This window comes from Dromiciops gliroides, chromosome 1 (genome assembly GCF_019393635.1).
Source record: "Dromiciops gliroides isolate mDroGli1 chromosome 1, mDroGli1.pri, whole genome shotgun sequence".
NCBI classification, from domain to species: Eukaryota; Metazoa; Chordata; class Mammalia; order Microbiotheria; family Microbiotheriidae; genus Dromiciops; species Dromiciops gliroides.
In genome coordinates, this window is record NC_057861.1 from 399,787,390 (window position 1) to 399,812,936 (window position 25,547).

Genomic DNA, 25,547 nt, shown 5'->3' on the forward strand with positions numbered 1-25,547 from the left:
CAAACAAGGCATAGAGATGATCAGAAAAGAAAAAACAAATATTTTTTACTATAAGGAATTTAAAAGTTTTGCAAGAACAGACTCACTGCAAATAAAATAAGAAGAGAAATTATATGGAAAAATCTTTGCATCAAATAATTCTGATCAAAATCTGATATCTAACATCTATAAGTGATTAATCCAAATATATATGACCAAAAACCATTCCCCAATACTTAAGTAGTCAAAAGATATGAGTTTTCAAAAGAATTGCAAATTTCTAACCATGTGAAGAATTGTTCCAAATCACTAATAAGAAAAAAATCGATAAAACAGTTCTAAGATTTCAACACCTCATGCCCCTGAAAATGGCAAAAATGATAAATGACTAAGTGAAGACAGGGCCACTAATCAACTGTTGGTAAAATTGCATATTATTAGTCTAACCTTTCTGGAAAACAATTTGGAATTCTAACAAAAACAATGTCTCTCAACTATTTTTATCCTTCAATCCAGTAATCTAGCTACTGGGTACATACCACAAGTACGTCATAGACAGAAAGACTCCACACATGGCATAATATTCATAGCATATTCATCTTGTGGTAACAGAAAGAAAAATTGGAAACAAAATGGATGTCTGTCCATTGCGGGGGGTGGGGTGGTGTCTGAACAGATGGAGGTGTTCAAATGCAAATTTTTTATAAGGAAAAATGAATATGAAGAATCTGGGAAAAGGTGGGGAAACTTGTATGAAGGAATTAAAACAGAGTGAAGTAAGGTGACCTAAGAGGGCCATGCATGGTGATTACTAGAATGTAGATGAAAGTAATGCTAACAGACAATAGAACTGTGGTGAATTATAATTCACAGCCTTCAGTCTCAGAGAACAAGGGATGAAATTAATTTCCCTCTTCTCAGTAGGGAGGTAAGAAACTACAAGGTACAGAATGTATTTTGCATCAGCTGTCAGAGGTGGTCATTGACTGTTGGTGTTGCCTAATTGTTTCTGTTTATTACAAGATGAGATCTGAAGGGGGATAAGGGGAGTATATCAGAAAATGATTATGGTATAAAGACAAAATGAATCAATAAACTTTTTTTGGTGGGGGGGGTGGACAATAAGGGTTAAGTGACTTGCCCAAAGTCACACAGCTAATAAGTGTCAAGTGTCTGAATCAAGGGCCAGCGCTTTATCCACTATGCCACCTAGCTGCCCCCTAAATCAATAAACTTAAAAAAATGTTTTAAAAGAAAATATTCATGCTACATAAGCAGTAGGCTTCCATTTAGTCTACAAGCTTTTTAATCTCTCTCATTTTTTACTCCTGAATAAGATTTTGTGTGGGTTTTTTTTTTCTTGGCTGTCCTGTACCTTTGCATTGAGGTCACTAGAGATTAAAGAACATCTTGATTTAATTGGGAGTGCCTTATCGAATTTTTCAGTAAAATTCTTTACCTCTTCATCCTCTATTATAGATGTTGGCTCATGGGCTACAATTTTCTTCCTTGTAGTCTTCTGGCAAATGTTTATCATGAGCACAATAATATGATATGAACAAGTAACCAATGAAATGATACTTCTCATTGCCTTTGGATGCACAATAAAACACATATTGCAAAAAAGTCCAACTCCTTTACTTGCCTCCCAAAGGAGAATCTGTGGTCCATCTCTTTATTTAGCTGTTACTTCTCTTCTGGTTTATTTATCCTGAGAATGTCAAGATTGATACAATTCAATTTTTTTCCAGTAGTATACCTATTTGGTATGCCACCCACAGTGTTACCTCTATAACACAGGAACCCAGACACCCCTCTGAGGACCTAACCTGCCAGTGGTGATGTGAATAGGAAAACTGAGCCAGGGGCAGGGAGGGGCAGGGAAAGGGAATATATAAATGGAATGTGTTAAGCTACATGGCCTCTAAGATTCTATCTAGTTTTACATTTTTTGTTTGTTTGTTTTGTTTTGTTTTTTGTGTGAGGCAATTGGGGCTAAGTGACTTGCCCAGGGTCACACAGCTAGTAAGCATCAAGTGTCTGAGGCTGGATTTGAACTCAGGTCCTCCTGAATCCAGGACCAGTGCTTTATCCACTGCACTATTGAGCTGCCCAGAACTTGGTTACATAAAGTAATTAATCCAGTACATATTAAAAATATATCAGATATTTAATAAAACCAAGTGATGGGAGGTTTCCTTTAAAATCTTTTAAGAAGGAACATGCCAGTTAACAGTTTTGAATAACTAGCAGAGAATACAAAGTTTTAATTTTTCTGTCATTAGTTTCACACTCCTCATTGAAGTCCCATCCTTGTTCATAAATCCTATTCCAACCCCCACCCCACTGGAAAGTTGTTAGGAAAGGTGGATTGAGTCTTTTAAAATATCAACAGTGATTAACAATAAAAACATCAGGTTACTTTCTTTGGTCTGCACCAGGCTTATAAATGGTTTGATCGACTTTTGTTCACAAAAATGAGCTGTTATATACTTGGTCTACATGACTCATAGTGAAATCAACCCACATACCCCAAAACCTCACTTTCTCTATCAGTCAATGATAATATCTGGAAGGTTTCTATGTGTATAAACACTGAAATAAGTTAGCCCTCCTGCACTTATCTCAGCTCTTCAGGTCTAAATCTGCTCAGATTTTTACAGAAAGTCATTTTGCATTTTCCCTTGAGGCAAAACTGATTGATGAAAATCCATGTTAGGGGAGACAGAGAGAGAGAGAGAGAGAGAGAGAGAGAGAGAGAGAGAGAGAGAGAGAGAGAGAAAGAGAGAAGCTCACTTTTCATCCTGAGACTTTTGGCATGACCTGGTTCCCAGAGATAAAGTGATAATGTGCTATAACTACTTCTGAAAATTTCTCCATATTAATCACACAACCCAGTTGTCAACTTTCATCTAAGTATTCATTCAAAGGTCATGGACTATTATTGCTGTAATATTATTATATAATTAAGGTACTGGGATTTTGTAAAAAAATGTAATTGTCCCTGATCTTAAGGAGGTTACATTTTTTCAGAAGAGACAACAGGTACACATAAAATCAGATACAGAATCAAGACAGAATAAATATCAAATATACATGACAGTCTAGGAAGGGAAGGCACTAACAGCTGAGAGAATGAACAAAAGATTCACAGAGAAAGTGGGACTTGAGCTGAATCTTAAAGAAAGTTAGGGATTCTACAATGAGGGCATGAGGAAAGAGTTTATTTTCAGTGGGAAAGCAGAGATAGAGTGAGAAGAGAAAGAAGATCCTACTTGACTTGACCATAGTAAAATGTGTAAAGTAATGTTTAATGAGACTGAAGAGGTAAAAAGTGGGGGCCTGGTTGTGTAGGGTTTTAAAAGCTAAACAGTTTATATTTTATTTTATAGACAACAGAAAACTACTAGAGCTTTTTGAGTAGGAGAGTGACATGATCAGATATGTCCTTAAGGAAAATCATTTCAGCAGTTGTGTGGACAATAAATTGGTATTAAGAGAGGAATACTAATTAACAGAGCACCACAATAGTCCTAGCAAAGGGTGATGATGGTAATAACTAATGTGGTGCCTGTGTGTGTAGTGAGGAGGGGGCAGACATCAGAGATTTTGTGGAGGTTGAACCAATTGGAAACCAATTGGCTATTTGGGGCAAGGGAAAATAATGCTGAAGCTGCAAACTTGGAAGATTAGAAAGATAGTAGTACCCTCAACATGATTAGAGAATTTAAAAGAGGGATACATTTTGGGGGGAAAATAAAGAGTTCTGTTGTAGACATGTTGAGCTTGAGATGTCTATGGGGCATCCAGTTTGAAAAGTAAAATAGGCAAATTGTGATGAGGGACTAGAGCAAAAGAGAGAAACTGAGGATGGTGGCTATATAGATCCTGTAGAGAGGTGATAATTAACCTAGAGGAGCTGATGAGGTCTCCAAGTGAGAGAGTGTGCATAGAAAAGAGAGAACCTGAGGAGGACCCAAAGCTAGAGTGTGTGATATGGATCATGATTTAACAAAGAAGACTGAGAAGGAGTGATCACACGGCAAATAGTGTTTTGAACAGGAAATAGTGTTTTGAACAATCAGGGAAAAAATGGTATTTAGGAAGAGAGGGAAGACAAGAGTATCAAATTCAGCAGGTGACTTGTGAAGGATTAGGACAGAGAATGCAGATAAGTGATGAAGTTGGAAGCCAAATGGCAGGATTGATAAATGAGTGAAAGGAGAAGTGGGGACAATTAGGATAGATGATTTATTCTAAGTGTTTGACTGACAAATGGTGGGGAATGGTCTATGTAAATAAGTTAAGATAAACTGGTCTAGGTGAAGAAAGGATGAAGCAGTATGGTGTGGTAGAAAGAGTCCTAGATTTGGACTCAAGGAATCTGGGTTCAAATGCCAGCTCTGAGCCTCAGTTTTGCTATCTAAGAAATAGATGATAGTCTGGTTTAAATGGAATGTTAAGTACGTGAAAGGGAAAATTATATATAAGGCTAGAAAAGTAGGCTGGAGCTAGATTGTGGAAGACTTTAAATGCCAAACTAAGAAGGTTAAATTTCATTTTATAGGTCTCAAGACTCCTTTTCAGGACATATGTGCCACAATCAGAAGTGAACACTGTATAAAGTCAATAAAATTCTAAGATATGTACTTTGGGTTTCTCTTCTCCCAGTAATGGAATCTGTCGTGAATTTCCACTGATCTAGCTATTTTTACCTTGTCCTCATTATGACCAGTGGAAGATATCTGCCAAATGGCTGACTGTAGTTTATGTTCTTGGAAGAGATGGAGGTTACTGGCTTGCTTGGGACCTGAACCCATGACCCTAATTAGTCTCATCAGTTTGTACATTAGCCAGCTGAACTAAGATGCTACAGATTTTCTTCCATTAACCTCATTTTAACCTACAGTTTTCTTTTTCTCACTGTACAAAAAATTTTGGATATCCAAGTCCAATTACATTTGGCATAAGGCCTATTTCTCAGAAACAGAATGATGCAAGGGGAAAACATTTTCCAAAAGCCCCAAAGTCTGAAAAGAGATCAAGCTGGGAACCCAAGCCTCCCTGACATGCAAGGCAGATGCTGATTAGAACCATTAGGAACTGGTTTCTCATGGGGAATCATACATGGCTTGGAAAATGGGGGGGGGGGGGGGAAGGCATGTAGCTTGAGTCAGAAGGTGTTTGTTTGTTTTGTTTTTGTTTGTTTTGTTGGGTTTTTTTTGTTTTTTGGTTAGGCAATTGGGGTTAAGTGACTTGCCCAGGGTCACACAGCCAGTAAGTGTTAAGTGTCTGAGGCCGGATCCAAACTCGGGTACTCCTGACTCCAGGGCCAGTGCTCTATCCACTGCGCCATCTAGCTGCCCCCAGAAGGTGTTTGTTAAATACCTTAGAGATGCTCAAAGAATCTCCAACCCATTTGGGATTTAAAGTCATTCTTTTTGCCCTCTAAATAATTTTATTTCTGTGGAAATGGCCTTGGGCCAAATGCAATTCAATTCCCCAAAGCTTCCAGTTAACAAGGAAACAGAGCACTGCATAGAAAGCAAAGTAAAGCTTCCAGTATTGTCCATCCCTGTTATTTCAATGCCAGCCAAAATTACCCTGAGTTGTGTCCAGTCATGATGATAAACACTGGCCCAATGAAGTAACTAAGGGGAAATCATAGAACACTGAGAGATACCTTTTAGATTCTCAGGCCTGCTGTTTTCTTTTATGAGAAATAGTTCTTTTCAGTAGAACAGAACAGAACAGAACATAATATAGTATAATTCAATAAAGCATAGTCCAGTACAAAATAATACATTAAGTACATCATAACGTCATGGAGAAAATCGGTGGTGTGGGGGTCCTTAGGTATTCCTCTTTAAAGAATTACACCCTCTCCAAACACAATCCAATTAGAATTTTATTTGGGGCACTTAGAGAAAGTGACGAGATAGGGGAGGAGATATCTTAAATACATCTTGCTCATCCCACGGAAGAAAAGCAAAAACTTTTATAGCTGGTAGATGGGGTGACCACCATCTGACAATGGAGGGGTGGTGATGGAAACTTATGGAGTTTTCTCTGTCCCCTGGCACTTAACAGGCAGCAGCCATGCCTTATCTTCCTTACTTCTTAGGTATGTCCATCCTGATAGTTAGTTGGCCAGTTTAAACTTGAATAATCCTGGGGGCAGCTAGGTGGCACAATGGATAAAGCACCAGCCCTGGATTCAAGAGGACCTGAATTCAAATCCAGACTCAGACACTCAGACACACTAGCTGTGTGACCCTGGGCAAGTCACTTAACCCTCATTGCCCCACCAAAAAAAAAAAAAAAGAAAAAAAACATCAATAGTCCCTTAATTAGTCAATATGTCCCAAACCCATATCAATAACAAACATTCTTTAATCATTTTCTGTATTCATTTCACCATGTTAGGATCTGGTGAAGATAAGACAAAGATAACCTTTACACTCAAGGAACTTATAGACTAGAAGAGAAACATGACACATACACAAATAATTATTATACACAATATTATACACTATATGGAAAGACAACAATGGACAAAATACAGCCCAGAAGCCAGAAGGTTTTGTTGCCAGCAAATATACATAATAAAGGTGGGGATGAGGAGAACAATGAGCTTGCTATCTTTGCTTAGTTTTTGTTCTTCCTCAAATTCATTTGCAGGCCAGCTGGGGAAAATCTTGGGAGCAAACTGGGTTCTTTTAGTGCACATTCAAATGCACTATGAGTCATCACACCTAGCCTAGAGCAGCTAAATAAAAGCCAGTTAGAGAGCCCCCAATCTAAGATTAAATATGGTTTATACTGCCTTTGTTTGCTATTGACTCAATTGGTATTGACTTAGGGTTATAAAATTTCTTTTAATTTCCATTTAACACTGGATACTATGTGGTCCTAGACCCCCATTTCAATTACTCTGTAAAAAAAATGCACATATCATTTTTGGTGTTTGTCCCTCTAGAACATGCTTCCTTGCCTACTTGTCTGAATTCTCTGGTAACTAGATTATATATGCTGTTTTCCTTGTCTGATAGGTGAGAAAAAATATATATATCCTTTGGCTAGAAAGAGAAGCTGTATCAATGCATCTCTAGGCAAAAAAAAAAAAATGCAAGCTCACATACGTGGGCATGTGCACACGTGCACATGCACACGCACTCGCACAGGCACATACACACACACAGAAGCTGTGTTGAAGCTGGAGTTGTTAAATCCAGTTTACTTTAAAGATTCTCTCCAGATTCTCATGCAAATGAACCTTAATAAGAATAAAAGCTAAGGAAAGAAGGCAAAGTCTTTATTCTCATCCCCCAGTTCCAAATTCCCAACCTTATTCTGCATTTCTGCCAGTAAGAACAAAAGGAAATAAAACTGGTTTTTAGGCTGTGTTTTGGCCAGAACAAAACCTCATTCTTCCTTTGAAAGCACTAGAATTTGAAGGTACTAAAAGGGTTCCTACTGTATGAGATGATTATGGATTTGAGTCAGATTAAACTCTGAGGATGGGGTCTGAAAGGTACCCAGCCCTGCCCCAGTATAGTTCGTTTAGAAGTTGATTGCTTGTCAAATTCTCACTGTCTCCTTTAAGTTTTATTGCCAATTAACAGTATTTTTACTTCTGCTCAGGCTCCCCACTTGTCAGCTACATATTAGTTTTGTCTGCAATCCATCATATGTCAGAACCCCAGTCCCTGTTGAGTGGGTCAGGGATTTTGCCCACCAATTCAATACTCGGGACTCAAGAAGAAAGGACAGGGCTCGGCACAGGATGCAGCAATTAAGTTGAGACCAGATGTTAAGTGACATGTCTCTTTTTCTCAGAGCGGAATCCCCTTGGCCCTGGGGTCCCAACAATGGATTATTCTTTTCTTCCCAACATAGCCGAAGATAAATTTTAACCCTGCCGTCCTTCTAGAATTAACATGACTACAGAACAATGCTGAAGCACCCAAGTGACTCTTCCTGTTATTCGGGTTGAATATCTTTAGAGATAGGGGCCAGGAGAGGGGAGTCAGTGGGAACTGTGAGATCTGAAACATCTGACTGTCACTCCCCCGTTTCCTCTTCCTTTGGTTTGACCTTGTTCACCCTCCCCTTTTCCCCCTTGTTCCTGCAACACGTATGCATGTCTCCATACATTGATCACGAGCTAAACACGCACCCTGGGTGAGACAGGATTGGATGTTAGATTGTGAGCTTGCCCTAGTGTGCGTGGAGACTTCCCCTATAAAAGGTCAAGGCATGTATTAGCTGTTGCGGCTCAGGCATTAAGTTTGCCCATTCCCATGGGAATGTAATAAATCTATCTCTGCTTGACTTGGTGGTCTCCTCGAGTTATTTGGGTAAACTGAGGCAGTTTTCCCCATACACTACAATAGTTGTCAAACTTCAAAACAATATCCATCCAGCCCCAGCCAAATAATTTCCCTTCCACCCTGCTTTTCACCTCCTTTTTGTATGTTGTCTTCCCCCATTAGAATGTAAGCTCCTTGAGGGTAAGTACTACCTTTTTTTTTGAGGGGGGGGGCTTATATTTGTATGTTCAGCACTTAGAGTACCCTTAATAAATGCTTGATTTCCTCCCTTCCTCCATTTTTTCTTCCTTCCTTCCTTCTTTCTTTTCTTCCTTTCTAGAGAATTGCAAAATGAAATTCCATGTGAGTTTGAAGGTCATTAATGAGAGAGTGAGAGAGAGAGAGAGAGAGAGGGAGTGTATTGGGTAATACTTCCTAAAAGAAGTAGTCTTGTAGTTTCCTTTAATCCAAAGGTAAGAATTTAGCAGATAAAGAGGGGAAAGTGGAGTGTGAAGAAAGGGGTAATGGTCTTCTCTCAATAAGGATATAACAGTCACCATTCAAATTACACTCCTCCAGACCTGTTTGAGGACAAAGGTCTCAGTCCCCCTCCTTCCCCTCCAGCAAACAAGATAACATAGTTCAAGGAGCCCTGAGCTGGTCTCAATTAGGTCTTCTCTTGTGCTGTGTCCATATAAGGGAAGATTGAAGAATGGTCCCTGTGTCACCTCCCCCATTGGCTAAGAACCCAAAGAATAATTATGGAAATTAGGGTTAGGAATACTGCATTCCAGTTAGCTAGTTTTTGTGTATAGATTGTAACCCTTGAGTAATCAACCAATGATGAAAAAGGGGAGGGTCCATTCACATTAGGGACTAGGGGTTAAAATGTGGCCTGTGAGCCCCATTCTTTGAACCCACTGGCTGCACAATGGGTGACCATTATTGTGAGAATGACAATAACATGAGCCTTTGATACATCACCATTGCTGAGTTCCAGAGAATTATTGAGCAGGATTCATTTTCCTTTCAGGGAGCATCCCAGATAGAGGAACAGTGTGAGAATGTACACATGTGAGAGCACAGCCTAGTGTAAGGAAGCAAAAATTAGTCCAATTTTCATACCATATAAAGCATGTGGCAGGTAGTAATATGAGATAAAGATATTGTCTCTAAAAAGATAGAGTGGTGCCATATTATGTAGGGCCTTGACTGTTAAACAAAATTAATTTAACTCCTATGCTATAGGAAACAGGAAGTCACTGACATCTTTATTTGTACAGAAAAATAACATGACTAGATCTGTGGATAAGAAAGATTAGACTCTGTGATCCCGGACAAGTCATTTAACCCTCATTGCCCTGCCCAAAAAGAGAGAGAGAGAGAGAGAGAGAGAGAGGAAGGAAGGAAGGAAGGAAGGAAGGAAGGAAGGAAGGAAGGAAGGAAGGAAGGAAGGAAGGAAGGAAGGAAGGAAGGAAGGAAAAAAAAGATTAGACTGGTAGCAATATACAGGATGGAGTGGGGAGAGATGGGCAGGGAGGCCTGTAAGGAAACAAGAATAATAGGGCAATAGATCGAGAGCTAGATTCATTTCTTCATTCTACAAATGAGTACTTGGAAATTTGGCAAGGTTAAGCGACTTGCATAATGTCATAGAAGTGAATGGCAGAGATGGGATTTGAACTTAGGTCCTCTGAGTCTACAACCTGTGTTTATTCCACTGACCCACTGTAATTCAGGTGGAGTGGTAAAAAGATCCTAGGCTAGGGTGGTAGCAGTGGGAATTAAGAGGAGAGAGACAAATTGAAATGATATTGGAAGTAATGAAATTAACAGGATTTGGTAACTGATGGTTACATAGTTACACTACATGGCTCAGTGGATAGAAAGCTGGGTTTGGAATCAGAAAGACCTGAGTTCAAATCCAACCTCAGATATTGCCTAACTGGGTGACCCTGGGAAAAGAACTTAACCTTTGTCTGACTCAATATCCTCTTTAGTAAAATGGGGATAATAATAACCCCTACCTCTCAGGAACAACTGTGTTGTGTTTGACTTTTTTTTTCCCCTTGGTGAGGCAATTGGGGTTAAGTGACTTGCCCAGGGTCTCACAGCTAGTAAGTGTCAAGTGTCTGAGGTCAGATAACTGTGTTGTAAGGAACAAATGATATGATGTTTGTAAAGCACTTAGCACAGTTCTTGGCACAAAATGATTTAATGATTTCTCTGTAGAAAAAAAAAACTACCAATGCACATTAACAACATTTTTGCAATTTATAGTCTCAGACCGCTGCCTGAGACACTGAACGTTTAAGTGACTTAGCCAGAGTTCCACAACCAGTGTGTGTACAAGGTGGAACTTAAGTCCACATGTTCCTGACTGTGAAAACAGTTCTCCCTCCATTATCCCAGACTACCAAACTCAGCTTGCCATTTTCAGAAGACTTTAAAAATTACAAAGTCATCTAGTTCCATGATTCCTACTGTGTCTACTATACTACCACTCCCCCTGTCTCCACCTGGCCTATCTATCACACATCAGAACTGTGCCATTACTGAGGGATCAATAGGCTAACAGAAGAAATCAGTGTAGCTGCTTCTAAACCACTGAGCAGAAAGCCAGAACAGAGAAGTCCTGCTCTGACACGGATGAACCATTGGATGTCATGGGCTGTGAGGAAGCCTTCAGCTAAGTGACCTCTCACACCTTAGGTGAACAATGGAAGGACAGCTCAGCAGGCTGAGAGAGACAGATCTCTTTTTCGTGCTTGTTCTAAGGGTCTGAAAGTACCCTGTGGGAGCAGGGGTAGAATATGTGGAAAGTTGGATAGCTCTCACAGGAGCCTCTGGGAAAGTAAAGTATTGGAGCAAGTCCATAGGACAAAGGGTGAGAAGCCACTCTGGGGCCCTGAGAAGGGAAATTCTCTGGTTAAAGTATCTAGCAATAAAAGCAACTAAAATGGTAGTGCTGGTTCTCAGTTAGTCAAAAATTATAAAGTACTTACTATGTCCATGCAGCTAGATGGTGCCATAGACAGCGCTGCAAAACTGAAGTCAGGAGTCTTCCTGACTTCAAATCTTTTAGTTCAAATTTGGCCTCAGACACTTATCAATTGTATGACCCTGGGGAACTCACCCACTATCTGCCTCAGTTTCCTCAACTGTAAAACAGTGATCCTAATAGCACCAACTTTCTAGGGGTGTTGTGAGGCTCAAATGAGATAAAATTTATAAAGTACCTGGCACATAGTAAGTGCTATAGAAATGGGTGGTTGTTGTTGTAATTGTTGTAATTGGTATGATTACTTACCAAGCACATAGTAGTAGCTTCAGAAGTAGCTAGGTGGGACATCAGATAGAACTCTGGGCCTGGAATCAGAAAGAGCTGAGTTTGACTCCAACCTGAGACACTTACTACTGTATGACCCTGGGTGAGTCACTTACCTGTTATCTATGTCAGTTTCTTCAACTGTATAATGGTGATCTTAATAGCACTGGCCTCCCGGGTTGTTCAGAGGATCAAATAAGATAATATTTATAAAGTATTTAGCACAGTGCCAGGTACGTGGTCAGCACCTTTCTCCCTGAATGCACTAAGCATACATATTTCCATGGGGAAAATTCTGTGCTGTACTTGAGAAGGGCAAAAGAGAAGAGGTTGTAGGAGTCCCAATCCAGAGAATGAACAAAGCTCCGAGGGAAGGCTGCAGCTGAAAGAGGGCCTGGGGAGTTGGGGGGATGGCCTCCCATGGCACTTTCTCCATTACTTCTACTTACAAAGTGCGTTGACCCTTCACTTTCTTTACACACAGAAACTGAGACTCAGAGAACTTACATGGCCTATTTGTGGTCCTGTAGCTGTGAACTGGAAGAGATGGGACTAGAGCCAGCTCCATCTCAAATTCAACTGATTTTTATTGAGTACCTACCATGCACATTTTAGAGATTAGGAAAATGAGGCTGAGAACTTGAACTTGTCCCGGATCACAAAGCTGTTATGTATAGGAGGCAGGATACAAATTCAGGTCTTCGGGTCTCTGAGTCCAAGACTTTATCTGCTGTGGCAACTGGGATCAATGAAGGGTCTCAAAAACATAAGGATAGGTTGAAGGAATGGAGGTGTTTAGACCAGATGATAGAAGGCTCAGGAGCAATCACTAAAATTCAGTTCTTATCACCCTGAGACAAGAGCGTGCTGTAGCCAGGACTGATTGGCTCAGGAAAACAGATTATTAAATTTTCATTGTAAGGGGCAGCTAGGTGGCACAGTGGATAAAGCACCGGCCCTGGATTCAGGAGTACCTGAGTTCAAATCCAGCCTCAGACACTTGACACTTACTAGCTATGTGACTCTGGGCAAGTCACTTAACCCTCATTGCCCTGCCCCCCCCAAAAAAAATTCATTGTAAGCATTTATACATCCAAGAAGTCAACAAGACTGCAAATCAGGACTTAATGTTTGTTTTGTTGATTTCCAGACTTAAGTGATAAAGTGTTGATACAGATTAAACTTAAAAGTGTGTTATGCATACTCACCCCCCCCCCAAGCTGGTTGTTAAATATTTATCAATATGCTCTTGCTTAGGAGGCATGTAATAACTGTCTTCAAGTAGTAGAAAGGTTACCATATAATACACACATCTTAGAGATATTGAAGTTTGGGTTCCAGACCCCCACAATATGGTGTATTACAGTAAAGCAAGCCGCACAATTTTTTTGGTTTCCCAGTGCATATAAAAGTTATCTTTATACTCTACTGCAGTCTATTAACTATGCAATAGTATTATATCTTTTAAAATGTAGGTACCTTAATTTAAAAATACTTTATTGCTAAAAAAATACTAACCATCATCAGAGTCTTCAGTGAGTCATGATCTTTTTACCAGTGGAGGGTTGATGGCTGCTGACTGATTAGGGTGGTTTTTGCTGAAGTTTGGGGTGATGGTAGCAATTTCTTAAAATAAGACAATGAAATTCACCATATCGATTGATTTACTCTTCCTTTCACTTGAACACATAGAGCCCACTGTAAGGTTATCAATTGAACTAATTTCAATATTGTTGTGTTTCAGGGAGTAGGGAGGCCCAGGGAGAGGGAGAAGGGCAATGCCTGGGCAGTGGAGCAATCAGAACACACACAACATTTCTCAATTAAGTTTGACGTCTTATATGGGCGCAGTTCGTGGTGTCCCAAAACAACTGCAATAATAACATTATTGATCACAGATCACCATAACAGATATGATGATTGTTTGAAATATTGCTAGAATTGCCAAAATGTGACACAGAAACACAATGTGAGCATGTGCTATTGGAAAAACGCACCTAAAGATTTGTTCAAAGCAGGGTTGCCACAAACCTTCAGTTTGTAAAAACTAAATATCTCCAAAGCATAATAAAACAAAGTGCAATAAAACAAGCTATGTCTATAGAGGATTTGGACTTGTTTTTAGTCCCAAGGAGCAGAACTATGATCACAAGGTAGAAGCTGCAGAAGGGCAAATTTTGACTCCATACAAAAGGAAACACCCTAGGGATGAGAGGAATCCTAAAGTTGAATAGTCTACTTTAGAAGACAATGGATTCCTTGCCACAATCAGTGGAGGTGTTCAAAAGGAGGCTGGTCAGGGGCAGCTAGGGGGTGCAGTGAATAAAGTACTGTCCCTGGATTCAGGAGGACCTGAGTTCAAATTTGACCTCAGACACTTGACACTTACTAGCTGTGTGACCCCCCCCCCATTAATCCCCATTGCCCCACAAAAAAAGAAGGCTGGTTAAGTATTTCTCAGGGATATTGTAGGGAGATTACTATTCAAATGCAATTTAAGCAAGATGGTCCCTAAAATCCCTGTCCAGTTCTAGACACAATTTTCTGAAAATCAGTGACTTATGGGATTGGGGACTGTAAGTGGGAGAGTGGATTAATAGATCATTTAATTCTTCATGGACATTACTGTTAAAGCATCACATCGCACTGTTGTTCCTTGTGATATCAAAGTGAATCATTTGTTCCTTGAATCATCACAATTGAGGGTGATCACCATCATTGTCACTAAGAGTATTAGAGTATCAACAATATGGTACAGCTGTTTGGGATGTGTCAGACCCATCCCCTGCCTTGGAGGGTATCACCTTAATTCTTCATCTCCAAACCCTGGAATGTGATTTTTATAAAGGTCTATGCCTTTTCTGTTCAACTTCTCCCCTAGTTCAAAGATTACTGCTAAAGCTAAAGCAGAGGTTAGTAGATGAGGGTCACTATATTCATACGCAGCCTTCCGAGATGCTACACTATATGTGTTGTAATCCATTGAGAGAGTGCTCTCTGAGTACGCTGCACTCTGAATGCCATTTGCATCCTACAAGGAGTAAATCAGTATCCGAACTGCATTGGCAGTTTTGCACATGCTCCGTGTGGCACTGTGAATCTTCACTCACCCATTGAGATTTCTGTTTGTTTAAAACAGCGTTCATGCAGCTGATGCAGGGTGACCTGCAGCTTCTTACCCAGCCTGGATAAAAGGCAGATTGTCCCCCCACATATAACACTGGGGGTTTGGGGATGGTTCTCCCCATCCCCTACATACACACACACACAAAGACACATGCTAATATAGCTATCCAGTGAGGCCACTCAAAGAGGCTCTATCCCTATCCCAATATCTCGGCAGCTTATACCTGGTTCCTTTTATTTGCCTTGACAAGAACCTGAAGCTGTAACACATGTTTAATTTTCACATGAGAAGACTTGGCCCCAGATATCAGTGAGTGTTCCAGGGGCTCAAACGTGTGCAATGGTGCAGTGTGGTTTTTTCCACTCCAGAGACCTGGAAGATGATTTTTGTCCAGTCTGAATGATAAGATGGTCTGATCTACGACACAATGGATTTTAGTACCTCATCTATGTTTGATCAGCATAAAGGTAAGCTTGTTGTTTTCCTTTTTCTTCCTTTCCTAAAAAACAAAATCTGCTGGTCCTTAGCATCCCTGATACAGCTGGAAGGGTTTACAGTTGTAAGGTTATTACACACTCTCACGAGTGTGTGTGTGTGTGTGTGTGTGTGTGTGTGTGTGTGTGTGTGTGTGTGTGCATGTTGGGTACAGAGGGGAAGGTTACATACGCACTTAGCATAGTAGAGAATCAATGTTGTCCCAAAGGTGAGGTGGTGTTGGTTTTTTTCCTAGCAATTATTCAGGAAAAAGAAATAAAGTCCATCATGATCTGATTGTCCTTAATGTATCCACAACAGCCTTTCTACCAGTTTTAAGAACTGGGATTGTAAGATAGCAACACACTTCAGATAGCATTATTTTTATTCTCATCAGAGCTTACAAATACTTTTAAATAAAAGAAAGGAAAGGAAAGGAAAGGAAAGGAAAGGAAAGGAAAGGAAAGGAAAGGAAAGGAAAGGAAAGGAAAGGAAAGGAAAGGAAAGGAAAGGAAAGGAAAGGAAAGGAAAGGAAAGGAAAGGAAAGGAAAGGAAAGGAAAGGAAAGGAAAGGAAAGGAAAGGAAAGGAAAGGAAAGGAAAGGAAAGGAAAGGAAAGGAAAGGAAAGGAAAGGAAAGGAAAGGAAAGGGAAGGAAAGGGAAGGAAAGGGAAGGAAAGGGAAGGAAAGGAAAAAAGCAATAAGGACAAGGAATGGAAACAGAACTAATCATACATGTGTCATTTTGCATCCTATGAAACCAAGATTTTGACTTCTTGGCTATGTTGTTAATTTTTAGTTTCCTTTGGGAATGCCTGTTATGCAAATCTGTGCTGTCAAAAGAAACTTTCCCCTAGGGGCTACACTATCTGTTACACTGAGATCATTATTTCTTTTACTATGATAGAGTAGATCCCACTGACACATGAAGGAGACATAATTTCTATACAAAAGGGGTTGTTGAGGAAATACAGATTCATCGTTATTCTCACCCTTATAATATGCATTTAATTATAGAGTTTATATCCATACATAGTATATCTATATGGATTACAAATATTTTATACATGTATATAGTATTGTTATATATTTATATAGTATTGTTATTTTCTAAATTTGGTTTCTGTATATTTTGGAATACTATTTGTATTTCATATACATGTTATTTTATATATCATTTTGTGTAGATGAATAGCATATGCTTATTATTCTCTCCTACTTTCAATGTACCTATTTTCTGTGGATGGCAGGAAATTTCCACTCTGAAAATATAAATATAACCCCCTTAGTCAGACTCTTTTATGTCTGATGTCTAAGCCCCTTTTTATAGCTTATTGGGTATTTTGCAGTATATAACTCTAAGGTCCCAAGGTCTTTTTGGTCATTGAGATCTGTTTGATAAGACTGCAAAGGGCCAGGAAAATGATTGGATTTATAAACAATCATTAAAAATACATGGCACTTCTGCTCTCCTCTATCCCCTTCTCTTTGAGCCTCTCCCCTCCCCCCCCCCAGCCTCCCAGCCCATGGCATGATGACCTAATAATCTCCTATGAGGTAGTAGTACCATAAGATTTAATCAGTGGCCTTTTTCCAGTATGAGATTCAAATTTAAATAGCCAAATGCAATCATATTAATACATATGGTTTCTTCTCCCATGTTAATATTTGTGTTCTTTTTTCTGGGGGGGTGGGTGGAAGAGGGGTTGTGTTTGCCTCCCACACCACCAACCTTTGAACAGTAATGCTTTGGTGGGGGACTTATTATTCTGTGGGAGGTGTCCATAGCAGAGATGAGAGAATTACACACCTAAGGGACCTAAGAGATCATCATTTTACAGACGAGGAAACCAAAGCCCAGAGGGGAGAACTGATAATATACAGAGAGCTTTGACAGCTTTAAAATATACTACAAATATCAGGTGAGAGTCATCATGATGTGGTGGATAGATGGTAAGCCTCTGAATCATGAAGACCTAGGTTCAAGTCCTGCCTTTATGCTAGTTTTGTGACCCTCTGTAAGTGACTTAACCTCTCAATGCCCCCCAGGCCAATCCAAAAGACTATAACTTGCAAAGTAGCTGCAGATCTGCCTCAGTAGAAGAAGTTCCCATACCAGAAGTTCCTAACACCAAGGAAATCCCAGATCTGATCTCCAAGAATCACCATTGTTGTCATTGTTGCCATCATCATTGCCTTTGTTGTCGTCGTCATCATCGCCATCATCATCATCCCACCAGGTCATTTATCAGTCAAGTAGCAGAGCCACAAATTAACCTAGTCTTTTACTCTGCATTCAGAATTTTTTTCACGATATTCATACAGCCACTGGTTCATCTCAGTAAGAGCCGTATCATTCCTATCAGAAAGCAGCAGAAGGGAAGAATCTGCTTAAACTCAAAAAAAACCTTCTTCTGGCAGCAAAAATTAGATTGGAGAACTATACAATCCAATCAGGAGTTTCATGGATTTCTTTTGTTTTTCATTAATTTAGGGAATAGTTCCTGACCTCATAAAAACTGGAGACTTCAAGCACCGTTGCACAAATATAAATAAATGAATGAATGAATAAATGGATGAATGAATGGATAAATAAATAAATGAAAGATAGATAAGTAAATAAATAAATAAGTGAATGAGTGAATGAATGAATAGAATAGAATAATGATAAACACACCTAATGGTCAAATAATTTTTCCTCTTATTTTCTTCTAGCAGTGTCGTACGGTAGAAAAAGTTCTGGGCTAGGAATCAGAAGACCTGAGTTCTATACCCATTTCTACCACTAATTTACTGTGTGTCCTTGGACAAGTAACTTTATCCCGCTGGCCTTTCATTTCTTCATCCATCAAATGAGAGCATTGGTCTTAGAATAGGTCCCTTCTGGCTCGGATGTTCTATGATTCAAATCTTCCATTTGAGAAAACCATAGCCCTTTCTTAACACTTACCCATTACAAATCACTCCCCTTTGTGCTGGTGGATTAATTAGCCTTTTCCAGACCTCCAGGGTTCAGTAACCTGGAATAATCCCAAACTAAATGGTACCTTGGCAGAGTTGTTCTATCTCCTTAGTCCTTTCACCTTCTTGGAAAGATTTGGGGTCATTGTAACAGTATTAAGGTTTACAAAGCACTCTTCTCATAATAACCCTGTGAATTAAGTGGTGTTAAGTATTATGAATCTCATTTTACTCATTCAGGAACTGATGGTTAGAGAGCTTAAAAGGCAAAGGTAGTAAAATAGATTTGAGATCCTAACACAACTACACAAATGGACAGAGAGGTAAGTTTCTCTAGAATATACATAGTGCACAAAGACATTCAGTGTGAAATATGTATTAGATTGCCATTCTTCATTTTCTGAGCATGTGCAAAGCATTTCTACTCTGAGGAGATCATCCAAAGAGAACACAAGATCCTACAGTAAATGTAAGTTCCTTGAAGCAAGTACTTTTCCTTTTTTTTAAGTTTCTATATTTCTAGCTCCCAGAGTAGAGTTTTACCCAGAGAAGGTGCTAGCCAGATTCATTCATTTTATATTGGAGAACACTGTGAGAAAACTTCACCAACTACCTCCCTTCAAAGCATAGCACAAGTACCTTCATGATCTCCACACCTGCTAGTGCCTGTTCTTTCCTTACCCTCAACAAATTGCCTTGTATTTATTTACCTTGTTTCTATGCTGTATTTATTTATCTAACAGCAAGGGCATTCACAAAGAACTGTGTACTCAGGAGAATAGTGTCTGAGATAACTTTCTCAGCTGGTCTTTGGTGAGTTTGTGCACCTCTCTCTAAATCAGTTCCTTCAAACTGACATAAGGGAGACATAACCTGTTTGGTATTTAAAGCTCTTTATAACCTACCTTTCTAGACCTATTTTACACTTAAACCTCTCCACACCTCTAAGATCCAGCTGAACTATAGTCAAACTAGACTTCTTTCTCTTCCTCAGAAATAACATTCCACATAACACCTCCATGCCTTTATTCAGGTTGTTACCACCCTCAAGCCTATAACACACTCCTTTTTCATTTCATTCTTGGCATCCCTAGTTTACTTCAAAGCTCCCTTCAACTGCTACCTCCTACATTAGATCCTGCCTGATTCCCCCCAATTACTACTCCATCCTGACAAAATTACCTTATATTTATATGTGTGCATTTTCACTCTCACAAGCCTGTAAACTCCTCAAGGGGAGGAACTGTTTATTTCATTTTTGTTTTATATCCCCACCACTTATGTAGAACAGGGGATAGAGCTCCAGACATGAAGTAAGGAAGACCTGACATCAAATCCGACCTCAGACACTTATTAGCTGTGTGACTCTGGGCAAGTCATTTAACCTCTCTTTTCCTTAGTTTCCTCATCTGTAAGAATAGGGAGGATTAGAGCACTAATTTTCCAGGATTGTTGTGAGGATCAAATGAGATAATAATCATAAAGTGCTTGGCACAATGCCTGGCATATGTAAATTATCACTATTATTATTAATAACTAAATTAGTTGAGAAGACTTTTAAGAGTCCCTTGGACAGCAAGGAGAGCAAATGAGTTAATATTTAAAGAAATTAACTGAGATAATTCACTAGAAAGTCAAATCCTGAATTTGAAGCTTAAATACTTTGGCCACATAATGAGAAGATGGGACTCATTGGAAAAGCCCCTGATGTTGGGAAAGATTAAAGGCTAAAGGAGAAGGAGACAGCAGAGGATAAGATGGCTAGATAGTATCAGAGAAGCAACATAGATGAGCTTGAACAGTCTTTGGGAGATGGTGAAGGATAGAAGGGCCTGGCATGGGGTCACAGACAGTCTGACATGACACCAATTCAACTACAAAAAATTAGTTAATATTCTGAAGAAAAATTTTTTAAATCTTTTATTAAGACTTTCACAATCCTGTATACTTGGTATTAATTTAAAATGTCTACTTGCTTCCAGTGAAATATTTAAGCAAGTAAAAGGTAAGAATAGTCTCTGAGTGCTTTGATTTGGGTGTATACAAGTCCTTTATTAGCATGTCACACTAGAGAAAATTTATGAGCCATTCTCTTATGTATCTTCCTTCATCTGTACTTTGTTCTTTCTTTGTCTCTAACTTTCTTTGGGTTTCTGCTTTTGTGTCTCTTTTATCCTTTTCTCTTTCATGGGGCTCTGTGTGGTGTTTAGATTTACTTTTACTATAGTAGACATCTATCCCAAGATCCACCGTGGCTATGGCTACTCTTTCACTTCTTCTTACAACACTCTTCTTCATATCTCCTATGACACCCAACCTCTCCCATTTGGAATCCTTGGGATTTGTTACTGCCATATAATCCTCTTCAGAGCAGTGGTAAGTTTTCTTCTTATATTTTTACTTGAGTGTGAGTGACTTGATTTAGAGCCTTCTGTCTCTCATACAGCATAAGATCATATTTTGTATCCTGTTTCAGTTTTGCTTTATCTTTGAGAGCATATTTAGAAGATTTTTCCTGGTCCTTTTTTATATGCCTAAAAATCATTATTGATATATATCCCACCTTTCCCTCTCCATTTAACTTCTGCAACAAACTGGCTAAAATCTACATGTATTCTCCCATTATCTATAAGCAAATTATTGATTTTGAAAAAGGTTCTTTCATAATGTTCCTTTTCAAATCAAATAAATGCTTAACAAAGGGACTCTCCCATCTTCCAGTGATGAATAATTTCACAGGTTTTCCTGGGCACAAATCTTGAGAATATTATTTCCAGATCTTCATCTCTGCTCATTGGATTCAATTTGCAACATAAACAGGACATTTTCTGGAAGTTTGATATCTGCATCAGGTAAATCTTATGCAATTTTTAAAAGAATAGTCTGAGGTTTTTTCCTCCTCAGCCATTATTTCTTCAATTTCTTCAGGTGATCTCCCTTTGAAATCATCAATATCTTTATCTGCTCCTATTTGGCCACTATCTAGTTGTTCCTTGGTTGGGTCTAGTGATCAGTCAGGAATTGGTAAGCCAGCTGTGTCATCAAATGAATCATCTGAAATCACTATATGATTTATCCTGATATCTTGATAAGGTACAAAGTATTTGTCAACAAAAATATCATTCATTTTCTTAAATACATTCATTCCTTCTGTTACTTCACCAAACATTGTATGCACACAATCAAGGTAATCTAGATTTTCTCTTGTGGTAATAAGAAGGTGAGATTCACATTGATCGCTATCATTGTCCACCATAGATATCGTGCCATTTTTCTCGTAATAAATTCTTGGTATTTTTTCTGTCTCAGAAAACCTTGCTTGATCACCATACAGTTACACAAAGCTTGAGTCTCCTCCATGGCCAGTACCCATAGGATCACCAGTTTGTATGATAAAATCTCTCTAGATATTATGAATGAGACAATAATCATAGTACTTCATTTTGCACAAGTTTAGAAAATTCAAACAAGCCTCCTCTATACACAAACCAATAACAACATCTCCCAAAGTGGTCCCTAGCAGCACCCCCATGACACCTACACTGCCTGAGGACCCCAGAAAGATGAAATACAGAAGTGATTCTTCTGCATTGGTGATGCTTCCGCAAGCCTGGCATCATTGCTATGGTTATAACCTGAGAGAATATTTATAAAACACTTTGCAAACCTAAAAGCTAGCTACATAAATGCTCACTATTGTTATTATTTCCCATATGTTGCATCTCCCTCTGTCACCAAAGATATAGATTAAAATCAGTGATTCAGAGGTTAACCACTGTATCTCATAGAATAGCAAAACAAATAGGGAAACAAACTTTTAAGAAAAAGGAATAGGGAAACAAACTCATTTCTCTCCTAAGAAAGGGATATAACAGGAATAGGAGTGAAACAAACTTTTAAGAAAAAGGAATAGGGAAACAAGCTCATTTCTCTCCTAAGAAAGGGATATAACAGGAATAGGAGTGAAACAAAGAATGCCCAAGGGTTCATTCACCAGTTCTGTTCTCAGCAGCCGCAGAAACAGTTTCAACCATTCTGTGGCCATTCCATTTGGCTTTCACATAACTGTTAAAAAATTAGTGTCTTAATGCCTCAAAATTCACTTGTGGTTATGTCTGCAGTGTCAGAAGCAATGGTGGTGGCTACAGGATAACCCATGCAAAATCCAAGCAAAGGTGCCCAAACTGCTCATCCTATCTTGTCCTTACTTCCCCTGAGGAAGTCACCCTCATTATAACTCTAGTTCCTCATGTCTCCCTGGACTTCTTTCATTCTTAAGATGTGATGGAGACTAGCCTTTCAGTCATTGTTTCTTGGCTTTCCAGGGGAGCTAGTCAAACCCTAGGGAATTGTTGTCTATCTACGGGTGTAGGGGACGTAAGTCCCCAGTGTCCTGCCATATATATCTGTGTACATATCCTTTCCCTACATAGTGAGTTTTTTTCCCTTTGTATCCCAGCACCTAGCACAGTGCCTAGAACATAGTCAACAATACTTATTGACTAATCGCAGGGCAGAGAGATGAAGTGGTTTGGCCCAAAGAATACAACTAAAAGTAGCAGAGCCAGGGCTAGAAGCCAAGTCTCCTGATTCCTAGCCCAGCACTTCCCCAATTCTTCTCTCCCCTTCCCTCCCAAACCATGTGGAGAAAGGTTGAGTAAGTCCAGGAGAGAAAATCGAGAATTCCATTGGCTGCTATTCTTTCTCAGGCTCTAGGCGACTTTGGTGAAGTGGGGGTGACTCCAAAGTCTGTTGGCATCCTGTACTGGGAAAACCCTGACTCACACTGTACTTCACCACAGGCAGAGAGTTTTTAATTGCAACCTGAATTCCTTTTTATTTCTATTTCAATTTTCTGGTATCAAAGTAGCCTCTTCAATGATACTCAGAAGACACAACCAGAAAAATTATCAAGGTAGTAGAAAAAACAACTGAACTCGAGGTCAGAAGAACAAGATTGGAATCCTAGTGAATACTAGATAAATATATGACCTAAGATAAATATTCTTCTGGGAGTCTGCTTCCTCATCTGTAAAATGGGGCTAATATCAATTGATTAACCACATAAGGTTGAGTTAAGGAGCTCAGCAGGTAATGTCTGTAAAGTACTATATAAATGTCAGTTATCATCATTTTCTTTATTCCCAAACTACTGGATTTTATTTAGGTTGGCCTTCAAGTGACAAGATGTATTGAGCAGGAGACCAAATGATTTAGTGAGTCAGGATACCTTAGAAGCAATGTGGCCTAGAAGAAAGGGCCCTGGGGCAGCTAGGTGGCGCAGTGGATAGAGCACTGGCCCTGGATTCAGGAGGATCTGAGTTCAAATCCGGCCTCGGACACTTAACAATTACTAGCTGTGTGACCCTGGGCAAGTCACTTAACACCAATTGCCTCACCAAAAAAGAAGAAGAAGGAAGAGAAAGAGGAGGAGGAGGAGGAGGAGGAGGAGGAGGAGGAGAAAGGGCCCTGGCTTTAAAGTTAGGAGACCTGATTTGTATTCCAGCTCTGTATGATATTCCATCTCTGATCCTCATTCTCTTCATCTAAAAAATGGGATAACAATAATCATCTAACTAGTCCACAGGGAAGGGTCCTTGGGAAAGTGCCTTGCAAATCTCTAAGCACTATATAAATGTGAATTATTGGCTAAATGTGCCAGGAAAGTTGTACTCAGCTGCTTAAAATATTGTGAAATATACCAAGTTTCTCTTCTGGCCTCCTTAGCCACCTCTCTTTTTGCATACTTTTATCCGTTCAATAGTAACACATTTTTCCTCTGGCCTTCTTCCTTATTTTGCTCCTAAGAAAACATCTAATATTAGTAATTTACATCTTAGTGTGAATTTAAGTTCATTTGGGTTTTGCATCTTAAAACCTCTCATTGTAAAAATGACAAATAAACAAACAAAAAACAAAGCACCTGTGCTCCATTAAAGGAATTTTAGACAGCAGAGAGTAAGTGGGGAAACAAGGCTTAGACCACCCTGAAATCAGACAGAATTATGACTGGGGCTGTCAGCCCCAAGCTTGCCACAGAATCTTTTGGAATCAGAATAAACCTCTCATTATGGAGAGCAGTAAAAACTGGGATTGGCATGCTGCCCCTATAAACGAGCTGAGGGATTTTGAGTAGGTGTTTCTCTCCCCAGTGCCAGGGTAACAAACAGAGAGGACAGGACAAATGTAAAGATATGAGGGTGAGCAACAATCCTAAGTCCCACATTGTTAAGCCTCAAACATCTTGACTTCCTTTCATCAGTAAAATTCATTCAGAATTTCAGTCAGAAAACAAATGGCATTCTTCACAACCTCTCTTAAATCTGTCTCCTTCTCTTCACTCTCAAGGCCACCATGCTTGTTCAGGCCCTCAACACCTTTCAGCTGGATCATTATAGTCACTTAATTGGTCTCCCTTTCATGTGACTCCCCCACTCAATAAATCTCAGTGCTTCCCTATTGCCTTAAGGATAAAACATGGGGCAGCTAGGTGGCACAGTGGATAAAGCACCAGCCCTGGATTCAGGAGGACCTGAGTTTAAATCTGACCTCAGACACTTGACACTTACTAGCTGTGTGACCCTGGGTAAGTCACTTAACCCTCATTGTCCTGGGGGGAAAAAGGATAAAACACAAATTTCTCTATTTAATTTCAAAGCCCTTGACACCTAGGCTCCACTCTATCTTTCCAGCTTCATTAGTTATTGTTCCTATACCCACATTCTTTAATGTTGACAAAATGGGCTTCATTCACTAACTATGACACTCCATTTCAAATTGCCTTGCCTTTGCACCGCCTGTCTTCTGTACCTGAAATGCACTCCCTCCTTACTTTCATGGACTACTTCTCTTCCTTTAAAATGAGATTCAAGGTGGCAGCTAGGTGGCACAGTGGATAAAGCACCTGCACTGGATTCAGGAGGACCTGAGTTCAAATCTGACCTCAGATACTTGACACCTCCTAGTTGTGTGACCCTGGGCAAGTCACTTAACTCTCATTTCCCTGCCAAAAAGAATAAACAAACGAATGAATGGATGGATGGATAGATAGATAGATAATTAAATAATAAATAAAATGAGACTCAAGTTCTACCTTCTACATGAAATCTTTTCCAGATTCCCTCCAGGTCTAGTACCCTCCCTCCCAAAGTAGATTTTAACTGCTTTGTATTTAATTAAATCTATTCTCTTTATATTTATTCTATATATACTTATATAGCATATGTGTTGTTTTTGTCTTCCTCATTATATCGCAAACTCCTTGAGAGTAGGGAGCATGCCAAGCACTGAGAACAGGCGCATAGTAAGTGCTTTAAAAAAGCTTATTGATGGGTTAAAGCAAGTACATTTTTAAAATCAAGCTTATTTC

General features: G+C 39.4%; 1 protein-coding gene and 1 pseudogene across 3 annotated transcripts in view; one reads left to right on the top strand and one right to left on the bottom strand.

The window, feature by feature from the left end:
- Nucleotides 1–14,962: 14,962 nt before the first annotated feature.
- The window catches only part of ANKRD55 (ankyrin repeat domain 55), a 128,189-nt gene continuing 117,604 nt past the window's right edge, over nt 14,963–25,547 (top strand). For all 3 annotated transcript variants that reach the window (XM_043974967.1, XM_043974982.1, XM_043974992.1), the window contains exon 1: nt 14,963–15,213. In XM_043974967.1, the coding sequence (XP_043830902.1) occupies nt 15,174–15,213 (40 nt within the window). In that variant the 5' untranslated portion in view covers nt 14,963–15,173. The remainder of the gene's footprint in view (nt 15,214–25,547) is intronic.
- Nucleotides 20,286–21,710, bottom strand: LOC122734283 (annotated as a pseudogene).